This window comes from Pagrus major, chromosome 5 (assembly GCF_040436345.1).
Source record: "Pagrus major chromosome 5, Pma_NU_1.0".
Classification (NCBI taxonomy): Eukaryota; Metazoa; Chordata; class Actinopteri; order Spariformes; family Sparidae; genus Pagrus; species Pagrus major.
In genome coordinates, this window is record NC_133219.1 from 33,598,291 (window position 1) to 33,611,497 (window position 13,207).

A 13,207-nucleotide genomic window follows, 5' to 3' on the forward strand; every position below is an offset into this window, starting at 1 on the left:
ATGTGCAGGGATGCACAGTTAATTAATGGTTTATTCATGTTCTGACACCATCCACAACAATCATCAGTTGCAGTTGACTCGGTTCAAAACCCTCCAGTGATGTATCACACAAATTAAAATCAATAAATATGCAGCGTATGTGTCATCTGGCCTAAGGTATAATTGATAATTATGAGAACAATATTATTATTACAAAGGGGTTCCTGCCCCTCGGTCGCTCTAACCGCACATCAGCTGAGTGGGCTGATGCCGGCCAATCACAAAACCAGTGTAGGTGTGGGCCAGTGTTAATAAGCTACATCCTTTTCACACTGCAACAATGGATTGTGACCCTTTGTCACACGTCTCTCCATAAACTACGTCACAGGATAACTTGTTGACCGTTTCACTCATGAGGTGAGGAACCCACGTCTTCCTGACTACATTGTTCTCGAAAAGCAGGCTTCAAATGGGCTTTCAAATGGTTGTAATAATCATAAATTATCCACAGAGAAAAGAAGGATGAGAGACAGTAAGGGCTCTTATTTTACTACTTTAATATGTGCACAAGGAAACACAAACAGTAAAAGTGCACCACAACTACTACTACATAATAAGAATAGTAGTAGAAGAAGAAGAAGAACCTAGATATTTCTTGGGTCGGACTTCATCTTGGATATTAAAGGGGCACTGTGCAATAAGAAAATCAAACTCAGAATTTTTATATTTACAATAATAATGAGGTAATAACTCTGAACTATTTATTTTTTACATGAATAAACAAGCTGTTATCGGAGGATAATAAGGTCCCCAGAACACTGTTTGAAGCTAGAAAGGTGGCAGGGTCCGCCAAATATAAACAGGATGAAATTGTGTTGTCCTTTAAGGTCAGTTTGTTTATTCAATCATGAAAGCAAAGAGAGTTTGTTTATTTAGTTTGTTTAGGCATTAAACAATAGTCAACAAAGATCTTTCTCCTTTGATTAGAATTTCTTCCCTAAACTACATAATGCACCTTTAAGAGTCGAACTTTATTATGGTCCAACTTTGCTCAGTTAAGAGATGAACAGATGTGGCCTGTAGAAGGATGTGCATCTGAACTGTCTCAACACGATGACTCATTTGTTTGTAGACTCCTCCAATCGAAGCCCACGCTGCACCTCCTACGCATTACGGGGGATTCTGTTTACATGCGACGAGAAAAAAAAAATCCCAATAACAAATTAAATGTGACCGGTATATAAACAACAGCTTGTGACTCTTCGCTGTAGTTAAACTGAAGAGTTCGACACTCACAACTTGCAACCCATGAGTCAGTATGGCTGATAGTTATACATTCTGTCTTTATGTTTATGCAAGAACGATTACAGATTCACCACTTGCAATGTTTATGCATGCGTGTTAATATATGCATTGGTGTGGGTGAACTTGGACGTGTTTTAAAAGTGTGGGCATGAGGTTTTTAGTTAACAGTGTGACAGTGTGCACAAACACAATCTTGACTTGGAAATTGGAAAGACTTGTGACTTGATTTGAGAAATGATGATTCATATAGCTTGTCTGTGTTCATTTCATGTTTTCAGTTTTTTATTTGATTATATTTATTTCACTGAATCTCGATAAACAGATTCAACAGGTTGGATATATTGGTCAATATTATAATTACTTGACAGGTACAAATACCTTGTCTCACATATTTATAAAGGTTGGATACTGCAGGTAAGACTGGAGTTTCTTGGGTATAGGGAAATAATGACTTGACTTTGGACTTGACTTGACACAACCTGTGACTTGGGACTTACTTGAGACAGGGACTAATTGACTTGAGTCCCATGTCTGGCAAAAAACAACAACTTTCTGTTATGCTGCAGGAAGGATGCCCACCTCCCGTCCTGCTTCTGGATGAGCCAGGAAGCAGTTTATCATTTGCGTCTTGTGCACAAACAACTGTAGATCCCCTGCCAGCAGCAGCTGGTGCAGGAGTCACCTTGAACTAGTAGAAATCTTTAAGTGTCTTTAGCTTCTTCTGTCCACAAAATAACTATTCCAAGAGCCTGATGTACACAATTTACAAGATACAGTTGCAAAATTGTCTATTGCTGGTAATTTAGAGTGAAGTCCAGCATGCCACCTCTACTTCTCCGTCCATACTGTTTTTGCATTTTACTGTATGATTAAATATGATGAGGTTTCATAGACATCCAAAACAGGAAGAGGAGGGAAGAGGAGGGAAATATAAAGTTGTGTGAATGGAGCAGCAATACTTTTAAAGGGTACTTTTGCCCTCTACTGGTCTGTACAACACATTTCAAATATATTTCCAAAAAAGCTTACTGCTCATAATTGTTTTAGTTGGTCTATTTAGTCCAAGCAATTATTTGGTATGTCAAACCCTTGCTTTAAAGGGATAGTTAGATGTTTTTGTTGTTGTTTTTTTTGCTTTTAATTAAGTGTTATGAGTAGGCCGACTTACCTGTAATATGATGAAATGGATGAAAATTAGCGTGGGCAACAGGCAGAGATAATTCAGTAAGTCAACAACTTTTCACGCAGAAAAAAAACAAAAACTTAAAAAGCTTTCAACAGAATGAAACTTATTTGTGTTACAGAACTAGTCATCAAACCAACAGTTCAGTGTTTGTAACCAGAACTGGTTTGAACTTTAGACCAACCACTTCCTAAAGAAAAGTGGTGACATTTTAGTGAAAATAGAATAATCGTGTCACACCAATATGAAATAATAATAATGATAATAATAAGAAAACTTTAAAAAACATGGGCACGTTTGCCATTTGAGATCTAAATTTTTGATTTGTGCCAGATATGAATAATTCAATATGAAGTAGTCAGCAGGAAAATGTAAAACATTAATGAAACATCACAAAACAATGAAAAACAAACAGGGTCTATGGGTAACATGTTGAGCCAACCATATAAAGATGATTTGACACTTTAATAAGACCTTTATTAGTAGACGCTCACAGTTATCAGCTTATAGTGTTGGTCTATGTATGTTTTAATATCTCATTATACCATGTTAAAGCAACAGCCAGTATAAATAACCAACACATTTCTTTGGGCTCATTTATCCAATTTAATGATATCAATAAAAGTCTCACTAATTTAATTTAAAGGCATCGTGACCACAATCAAAGTACTTAGGGGAATATATAGTGACACCAATGTTAAAGAAAGTAAAACAGAGCTTTAGAAATGCCACAACTGTGTAAAAGGGTATTGAGGAGACCAGGAAATCAGCTGGGATGTGCGGAGACCGCTCCAGGAATGTTCTGGTAAAATGCCATTGTGTGAGCTACTAACGCGCTCAAACGCTGTGTTGTTAATAAATATCGGATACGGGTGTTTGATTTGTTTTCTTTACATGTTTGTGTTTGTCATATTTCCATACGGCGGCTTACATTTGCCGTGTATAAATTATTCCCGTTAGTCTGGCCAGTGGTTGGTTTGAACGGCGTCACGACTACGACGGTCACCTGGATCTCTGATTGGCTGAGAGCGCTGATCCGGGTACTGCGCTAGATCGAGCCCATTAGCTAAAGGTACCAATATGGCGGAGGTAAGAGGGAAAACAGGGGAGAAGCAATCGATCTTAAATCGATATTTTTAAATTTTGTGTGTTGTATTTTTCATTTCTAAGCTATCGATTGAGGCAACGATGGTTTTTGCCTTCTATATAGCGTGTTTCGTGTCATAATTGCCATTGTTATTCCTCTAAAATATGCTTGAATGTCTGGACTGATCCTTCACTACAAGGCCGCTGCGCCTTCGCTCTCTCAGCTGCTTTGGTGTAGCGGCTGTGTAAATTGATACGTAAATTTAACGTTAGCTTGTTGGTTAAAGGAAATAACAGATTGTATCGCGTGTGTTATGAATGGAAATTTATTTTTTCTCTTCGGGATAAATTGGCGACAGCTGTACCGTGTATACCATCTAACTCTGTCGAGTGCAGTGCCGCGCAAACGAAAATAGTGTTTACATTTTTCGGTGCATAACGTTAACATCAGGCTTTGGGGTTAGCTTGCTGGCTAGCTAACTGTTACAGAAGCCGACACTGCGTAAATCGTCCTGTCGCCCTCCGTTTATTCTTCTGTTTTACTTCGATCATCTTTTACTAAAGGCATCATTTTAATTCCGTGGTTTTAAAGCTACAGTTTTGCTCACAACAGTCCTCAGTGTGAAGCGTCCAACTGCGGCTAACGTTGAATTAGCCACCTATCCCAGGTAACGATAAGGTTAGCGGCAAATGCAGTTTTCGTGTTTACGGTGGTCATAAGACGAACTGTAAATGCATTTTCTTTAACTCGGCTTGATAGTGTGTGTATAGATGAAGCGCTGGTGTAATACTTGAATCCATGTTTCAACTGTTGTTTTTATTTATGCTCTGTTTTTATTCTTTTGCAGGCTTCCCTAGGGAGTTCAAGTCCAGGTAAGAAAACATTTGGCTGAAATTTAGCATTTCTCTCTCCGTTTTATCCTGTACTTGCTTAAAGTTTTTTGCACAACAGAAGTATGAAGATAACATTATATATTTTTATTATATACTTTATCAGAGAAAAATGGCTTTGAAATGGCCAAAATGTAGTGCTTTTCTAATTGCAAAATAATAACTATGTACATGCATCTTTTTTTAAATGTAAATCTTTAATTTGCAGAGTTTAAAAAATGCTTGTTTGTGCGATTAAACTTAAATATTGATGATTCTTTTCTTCCTCTCATTCAGTTGGCTCTTTGTCGTCAGAGGACCATGACTTTGACCCAACAGCAGAGATGTTAGTTCACGAGTATGATGACGAGAGGACCCTGGAGGAGGAAGAGTCTTTGGAGGGAGGGAGGAATTTTCGCTCTGAGCTTGCAGATCTGGAAAAGGTAAACTAGTTAAAGCACAGAATGCCCCGAAAAACAATGTAAAATGCCAAAAAAAATAACCGACCCAAAAAACTGTGATCTTAAATGATCGAATCCGCATTTGTGCATATGCAAGATTTGTATCGTTTATGTGAAAAGCCAGGGAGACCATCTTCTAAATGCAGTGGGGCTGCAAATACTGACACGTTGCTGTCACCTGGGGAAAAAAGCTGACAGTTACTAGTGTGACCTATATAATGATATGGGGAAGCCATCTCTTTTTATAGCCATAAATTATCTCTTGGTGACAATGAATTAGTGTATCATTAGACACTGATTGGCTTTAAACTCTCTTTGACTGTAGAATTGGCTCTTTTCTTTAAAAAAAACAAAAAACAACCATATACATAAACATGCACAATTAGGTCAAAAGTACAAGGGTTTTCAGTCCGAAAGTTTTATTGTAATTTGGATGACGCAGAAAATATAACAATGGTTGTATTAAATTTATGGTTTGCTGAGTTTAACCTTCCTCTTTTTTCTTCCAGGAGGGGAACATGCCTTTGGAAGAACTCTTGGCCATCTATCGCTACGAAGCCTCAGCAGGCTCCAGTATAGACAGCTCGTCTGGAGACCTGACTGATGAGCTGCCTGACATGACTTTGGACAAGGTAAATAATTACACTAATGTGGTGATGTTATTTAGCCAATTCAAAGATTTGGCTCCAGTATACAATTAATCTTATTCTTTCTCTCTAGGAGGAAATAGCTAAAGACCTGTTGTCTGGGGACTATGAGGAGGAAACCCAGTCGTCAGCTGATGATCTGACCCCTTCTGTAACCTCACACGAGGCAACGGATTTCTTCCCAAGAACACTTCGATGTAAGTGTGATGTAAAACATAACTGAACTTAATGTCTTGAGCAATGCATTGGATGAAATCCTGTCATGTAATGCATTACAATATGTAATTAATACAAATAAACCACCAGATTCATGACATTAGGTCTGCAACTAACAACTATTTTTATAACTAACTAATGTGCTGTGTATTTTCTTGATTTATCAATTAATGGTTTGGTATATCAAATGTCAGAATATAGTAAACTTTCCTAAAGCCTAATTTCTTAAAGCCCATGTTGACGTTTGGTGTCTTGTTTTGTCCAACCAAACAGTCCAAAACTTTGAGACATTCACTTCACTTCACTATCCAAGACTAATCACAGCAAATCCTCACAATCCAGAGGTGGACACGAGTGAATGTTTGACATTTTCGTGTGAAAAATTACTTTTATGAAAGTAGTTGTCGATTATTTTCTGGTCCATTAAATAGCTCTACAAGACATGTATGAATAATAAAAACAAAAAATTGTGTTGTTAGACAAGTGTTTTTAAAATTCAACTGAACACTTACAGAAAGTGCAGTGCTTTTCCTTACAGTCGAGCACAGAGTACTACGTGAGGCTAAATGCGGAACTGATTGTTTTCAGTATTAATGAGTCTGTTCATTATTATTTGATTATCATTTAGTCTCTGTAATGGAAAATAACAGAGAAAAATGTTCACAAGTTCCCAGAACCCAGTGTGATGTTTTAAATTAATTGTAATTTTCTATCTGTTTGATTTATAGACTAATTGTTTCAGCACTGTGACATTTGTCAACAATGGCCCAGTTTTGTAGGTGTCATAATGTATCAGTTATGCTGTTGGCATTTTAATTACCCATTACAGTACCAAGACAGGTTTGGTCAGTAAAGCACTGGGCCTCAGCACCAATGTGGTGCCGTTGGCATTCAATCCGTGTCACGGTATTTATTTGTTGTTTGTTTTTCCATCAGCCAACGCCATCTCCGACGGTGACAAAGAGTCAGAGTGTGATGAAGATGGCCCAAGCCCAGAGGACTCCAGAAAGGTAAATGACACATTTAATTTTGGGACACCTTAAGAGATGAAGTTTACTTAATTTTTTAAGTTGAATATCAAACAGTGGTTTGTGAAACATTGTTTTTAATGACTTTTGTTTGATTTTCATCATAGGAAATAATGGTGGGAACAGAGTACCAAGCAGAGGTTCCTTCTTGCCTCTGTCACTACAAAGATGGGGAGAAAGGTGACTGTTTTTTGACACGTTTGTTAATGTGATGCTTACAGTGATTCTAGCGCTATAATAAAGACCAGAGCATATACACCAGGTGACTAATTTTACTTGATGTACTTTCTTATGCAGCTTATGAAGATGAAGATGAGTTATTATGGAGCCCAGGTACATTGCCAGAGAACAAGGTTAGAAGTTTCCTGTGTGACGTGTTGTCACGGACAACAGATGAAAAGACAGGATGTGACAAACCAGGGATGCACGTTCGAGACAATGAACAGGTCAGTCATGTCTTAATGTTCAGTCCTTTCATGTTGTGACACAATGAACACAATGTATGTGAGCTTACGCAGTCGAGTATATTCTGAATTGACTTTCATTCTCTGTGTCGTATAGCAATTATGCTTTCAATACTTCAGATAATTTGTTTCTACTTTGCATGGGAATCATGTGCTCAATGTTCCTGTCTTGACCGCTTCACTCTTTCCACATAGGCTTTGAATGAGCTCGTCAAGTGTAACTACAACTACCGTGAAGCACTAGAGAGATATTGCAGCCGTGTAAGGTCCTCAAAAGGTAAGCAAAGGAAACACTGCAGGTTGCCAGCCAACCCAAATAAAATATTAAATGTTGCCGTTGAATTCAGGTGGCTTATTCTGTTGAAGGTAACTTTTAGGTTTGGCACAAATGGTAATTGAGATGATACAATTGGCCGAGACAATCTATTTACAGAGTAAAGCATTTTCAAGGATGCTATGGCACTTAAATGTTGTGAGAAACCCATGTGCAGTTGCTGAAAAGTTTTCTCCAAAGCTCTTTAAAACTTAATGAGTTGCTCTAGTTTGACAGTCGACATTGTTCTGGGCAGGCACATCATGACTGTCCACAGCAACCACTATGCCAATCCACCTATCTGTATTCAAGACTTGTTACTACACAAGCAGGTAGACAGGGGAGGTTAGATAATCTTTTTGGTTGAAGCAGAAAGCAATTTTTTTTTACACATTTTTAATGAAGAACATTTTAATTCAAACTAGTTTATCAAAACATTGGAGGAAAAAAGTAATAACATTTAGAAAGGAGTATTAAAATTTAGAAAGGACGTTAAATGTCCTTTATGACAGCAGTTTAATGCAGTGTAACACGTACTAATGTTTTTAATTTTTACCTTTTTCGATGATTTATATTCTTATTTAAATTACATAAATATATATCCCTGAATATGATACATCATTTTTCACAGCGATATGAATATCCACAGTCACTTGTGATAGTCTGAGCGCATCCTCTCATTTTTCATTCTTTGTCATGTTTCACTTTTGATGTGGTGAGAGGTTTCTCTGTCCTGCCTCTGACGTAAACTGTATGTTTCTCAACATTTGACAAATTGACACCTAGCCACTGACGAATCACTATTTTCGCCCACAAAGCGTTCCTTATATTTTGCTTACCTTTTCATATCATGCAAATGTGCACTTTTTTTAGTGTAACGTGGGAGAATGACCTCACTTATTTGCATGAAGTGAGCTGTGCTGATGGCCATGGTGAATTCCATGTGGCAATTAAAATCCATTTTGGCCAAGAACAGTATACTAACAGGATAGACCTGTGTTGTGGTATAGTGTATGTCTTTGTCACCCATTTTTGAGTGTGGGACCAACCTTTATACACAATCCTTAAAATAAAAAGAAACGAACTTCAAAAAATAGTGACCTCACAATTGATTTTAATCAGCACATCGCATACAGTCTGTAGAAGTATAAAAGTATTACATGCATTCAGTCTTGATTTCTAATGGGTCTACCCTTTTGTTTACACATCAATGCTTTATCGTGCACCAACAATATATTGATGTATTTCTGGCTTTATTTCAGAAAAATCGCCTCCGTGGTCAGAAGAGGAATGCAAGAACTTTGAACACGCACTACAGATGTATGACAAGAATTTTCACCTCATACAGAAACACAAAGTGAGTCTTAAATCATGATTGGACGAGATTTCTTTTTCTATACAAGCATGAAGACCTACACATATGAAGCTGTGAAACGTTCTCATTCTTCGTATTTCCTCTCTTTTATCCCCCCCTCAGGTGACAACACGAACAGTAGCAGAATGTGTGGCGTTTTACTACATGTGGAAAAAGTCGGAGCGCTTCGACTTTTTTGTGCAGCAGAATCGGTTTGGGAAGAAAAAGTACAGCAGTTATCCCGGTGTAACGTAAGTGTCAGGAGAAGATTATGTTTTATGTTTAATACAGTGAGCTCTGAAAAGAAAATCAAAAACGTTGAACATGTTTCTTTGTATCCAGTGACCTGATGGACAGGCTGGTGGATGAAGCAGAAGGACTGGCAGTGGACAGTTCCTCCTCTGTGTGTTCAGGAGCAGGCGGAGGAGGAAGGCTGGAAACCACCACAGACCAACAGCTCAGCCTGCTCAACTCTATCACTGCCAGCGACCTCACAGGTCAGTAACGGGATGGTAGAAAAACGTCACAATAAGAAACACAATATTAAAGACAGTTATTGTAGTAAAGATTTGCAGCATTTGTTAATGTCACGTCATTTTTAATCAATCATTCAATGTTAATTGTGTTTCTTGTCTCCCTGCAGCTTTGAGTAACAGTGTAGCCACAGTGTGCAGCCCTGCAGAGGTTAGTTGCCTGGACTCCTACAGCTTTCCTCCACTGGACAGTCTCCATCGTGGGTCCCTGAACCACGACGAATCCCTTGGGTTCCCTGCTAACGGCACGGACCCCGACTGCCTCAACATGCTCGACGCCGGCTTCTACCATTCCGACCTGGGCCAGCTAGGAGGAGTGTGCGTCAACAAGGACTGCGAGCGGCCCTCCAAGAGACTCAAGATGGCCCTGCCCGACTCCTTTATCAATGACGTGTCTGTGGGTAACCTCGGCGTGGACTTTGAAGCGCGACGGACAGCGGCGCATCACCACCGAATTACCGGCGCCAAAATGGCAGTGTCCGTCACAGACTTTGGGAGCTTGGCCGGCAGCAACGAGCCCAACGGGTTTCTGGGAGCACATGCACGGCACCACACACAGCACACTGCGACACTTCAGTCAGAGTGATCCTCGTCGTCTTCTTCCCTTGTTTCTCCCTTTTGAAATCCCTTATCCAGCTTGTACATAAGACTGACCTCACTGGAGAATCTGATTTGTTTAAATTCTATTATATATATATATATATATATATATATACACATCTATATATATGTATATGAATATACTTTTTTGTTTTCATTTTTTGTGTAATATGACATCAGTGATGTCTATCATATAGAACTAAAATCTTGATTTCTCTCAAGAGTTTATATAGCCATTTATTTTATTTTTGTTTTGCGGTCTTGAGATGTGTAACGTCCATGTACAGTGGGGCCCAGAGGCTGCAGTAGGAGAGTTGTGTATCTTCCTCCCTCACATCAACACACAACATCTTCAGAGCTACATTAAGTTATCCTGCCATTCTTTCCAGCTGCCAAAAATGGCTTAGTTTTCTGCCTCTAGTGTTAGTATTTAGTTGCTTGTCTTCGTTGCTTGAAGTGGTACTTTTTTTTATTTTATCGTTTTTAATTAGTGTTTGGTTTACAGGTACTTTTTTAGTAAACAGACAGGTGCAAACGGGTTTTATTTGCCCCCAAATAAACCCGGCTAGACATTGTATGAAGAGCAACACTAGCACGTAATTTAGCTTGGAGACCAGAAAGTGACGTGGCTTCAGTTGCTAAGGCCTTCCAGCTTGGTTTTATTTAATTTTTTTAATTTTTTTTAATCTTTTCTCCTGTGGAAGCTCGTCTGTAGTTTGTCTGCTCGTTTACTTTTCAACTGTTCAAAGTTGCCAAACTGGAACATGTGAATGTTTGCAACAGTTCATTCAAACCCAAATTATAGTCTTTGATTCATAGTTTTTCTATTGGATTTTTTAAACAGGTGACAACGAACACTAGAGTAACATAATGGGTGTCACCATGTTTTACGAGTGGGTTTGTGTAAGTTTTTTTTTTTTTTTTTTTTTTAATTAAATCCTGCTTCTATTGAAGAGGGTATCAGTGAGACAAGAGAACCATAACAGCAATATTGCAATGCAAAGATATTGGTCAAATGGTTGATGAACGTAGACATCATCTGGCACCGTTAAGTTTGTATTTATTGCATATATGTTTACCTTTTGTGAGATTTTGTTTAATCCTTGGAACTAATGCTTTCATTCATGCTACTATTAGACAAGCTTAGCTGTATATGTCCTTTTAGTTGTAGTAAAAAAAGAAAATTAATGTTCGAATATGCTCCTAAATTAAGTAACGCCATTTTCAGACCACTTCGCAAGCTTGGGTTTAACCTGCTAGCAGTATTATCTCTTTATTTAAAGCCACTCTGTGTTTGTATTTAACCTCTGCCTAACCTGTACTGACTAGAGAGAATGCCTTGTATAATCTGGTCGACAATTTCTTGGAGTCTAGTAGCAGAAATGGAGCTTTCTTCACTTGACTGAAGTCCATTTAATTGTGAATTGTAAAATGTTTAGCAGGTCATTGTCAGTTGATTGGATGCAGTAGTAGTGTTTACTTAATTTATCTATGCATTGTGCTATGAATAATTAGTTTGTTTCAGGGGTACAACATGTTTGTTATGTCCATACATCTTGTAATTCACCATGTGTGTACAGACAGGATTCATGCCTATAGACCATCATTAAGTTTGAGTAATTCAGTTTCTAAGCCCAGCATTAGAAAGATATTCACTTTGCGTTTCATGTAAATAATTAGCAAATAGCCTTTAAAAAGTCTATTAACTGACCTCTTACACTTGTGAATCTGTGTTAATACAAAGGTTTTAATTTGATTCCTTGTCAAAAAGGCAATAATTTGTAGATATGTACAGATATTTTGGGTTTTTGCATTTTACCAGTTGACTTGGTGTTTGAATTTTGTTTTTTTCTCTCTTTGCAAAGTCATGATACCCAGAACCCCCCAGGACCCAGCTGAAACCACGCATGCCAGCTGTGTTCGTTTTCTCAAGTGTACCACTGAAAACGGTTTTACCTAAAGACGTATTGATATGACTCAGTGTTGCAAATTTGCATTCAAAACTTGCAGCCATGTGTAAAAGACGCTCATCTTTCTTTCCTCGAAAAAAAAATCTTTTTACATGTCGTCGTCTATATTTGTCTTGATGGTAAAGGGATGGCTGCTGCTCTAAGTATGTGGAGAGCTAGTTTCTCTTTTAATGCAATGTGCATAATGCAGTAGGTCCTCCGAGCTCTTCTAGCTTTAGCAGTGCAGTGATATTTATTTCACCTGTGGTTTGTACAAAGACTCAGAAAAACTGTCAGAATGTAAAGGCCATTAAGTAGTAGAAGTAGGTTTTTCACCACTCTGTGAACTCTCGAAAATGTGATATTTTATTGATATCTCATGGTATGAGACTTGTGTGTGCAAGCGAGCACTAAGCAAATTTATTTTATATTTTGTATTGTGTTTTGAAGTTTAAAAAGGAAAAAAAAAAAATTATAGCAGTTGTGGTTTTGAAAAAGAAAACTCGAGTCCTTTGATGAAAACAAAAACACCTTTGTGAATAAAAAACCTACAAAACTTAAAAATGTATATCCAGAAATATAGACAATCAAAAACTTCACTATGAGAAATGTTCAAGAAGCTATCTTTATTGTTTATAAGAATTGTACATAAACATTGAGTTGTTTTTTTTTCTTTTGTTAAACATTATTTTGTATTTTCTGTTGTACTTTAATACCTTGTGTACAGATCCAGAAATAAAGCTCTGGAAAAGGTTCGGAGACGATCGCACGTTCTTTCTCATTACACAGATTCTCACACATACACTTACTGATTCATAAGGAAAGATTGTGGTTAAAGTGAAAGAAAATTTTAGTAAAACTGAAACCTATGATGTGATTATTCCCACAGTTTCACTGAAAGAATTTCCGCTAGATAAACTTGATTGAAATTTTGGCCTTTTTTAAAATAAAGAATAGCTAATTATTGCAGGTATACTAATTCAAAGGCTGTTAATCACACCTACTTCACTTGTCATCACAGTAAGTTAGACAGTTCTTGACTTTGGAAAGAGATCTGTACATTTCAGATAAATCACAGAATGAAAATCAAATTATGATTACAAAGATGAAGATGTTAACAGCCAAGAGTAAAGACTTATAAAAATATGTTTTTTATAATACATGTTTTTTCATGTGTCGAGCCAAGTGAAAAAAATCTGTTTTTTCATGTGTTGAGGAA

The 13,207-nt window shown here is 37.5% G+C and overlaps 1 protein-coding gene across 2 annotated transcripts; it reads left to right on the forward strand.

Moving 5' to 3' along the window:
* Nucleotides 1-4,155: 4,155 nt before the first annotated feature.
* Nucleotides 4,156-10,097, forward strand: mier3b (mesoderm induction early response 1, family member 3 b). Of its 2 annotated transcripts, XM_073466308.1 has the most exons (13): nt 4,156-4,221; nt 4,402-4,426; nt 4,721-4,866; nt 5,394-5,516; nt 5,605-5,728; nt 6,684-6,757; nt 6,883-6,955; nt 7,073-7,221; nt 7,435-7,516; nt 8,815-8,909; nt 9,030-9,157; nt 9,249-9,403; nt 9,550-10,097. In XM_073466308.1, exons 3-13 carry the CDS (start codon nt 4,768-4,770, stop codon nt 10,023-10,025), a joined length of 1,578 nt encoding a protein of 525 aa, XP_073322409.1. In that variant the 5' UTR covers nt 4,156-4,221; nt 4,402-4,426; nt 4,721-4,767; the 3' UTR covers nt 10,026-10,097. The 2 variants fall into 2 exon arrangements, with proteins under 2 accessions (XP_073322409.1, XP_073322408.1); XM_073466307.1 differs by lacking the exon at nt 4,156-4,221 and having other exon boundaries at nt 4,378-4,426.
* The last annotated feature ends 3,110 nt before the right edge of the window (nt 10,098-13,207 follow it).

Bases quoted from the DNA above. Each gene is read 5' to 3' on its own strand.
- mier3b (XM_073466308.1), top strand. From the start codon at position 4,768: ATGTTAGTTCACGAGTATGATGACGAGAGGACCCTGGAGGAGGAAGAG. The intron at 8,910-9,029 runs GTGAGTCTTAAA...TCCCCCCCTCAG, and splicing joins ACCTCATACAGAAACACAAA to GTGACAACACGAACAGTAGC. The intron at 9,158-9,248 runs GTAAGTGTCAGG...CTTTGTATCCAG, and splicing joins AGCAGTTATCCCGGTGTAAC to TGACCTGATGGACAGGCTGG.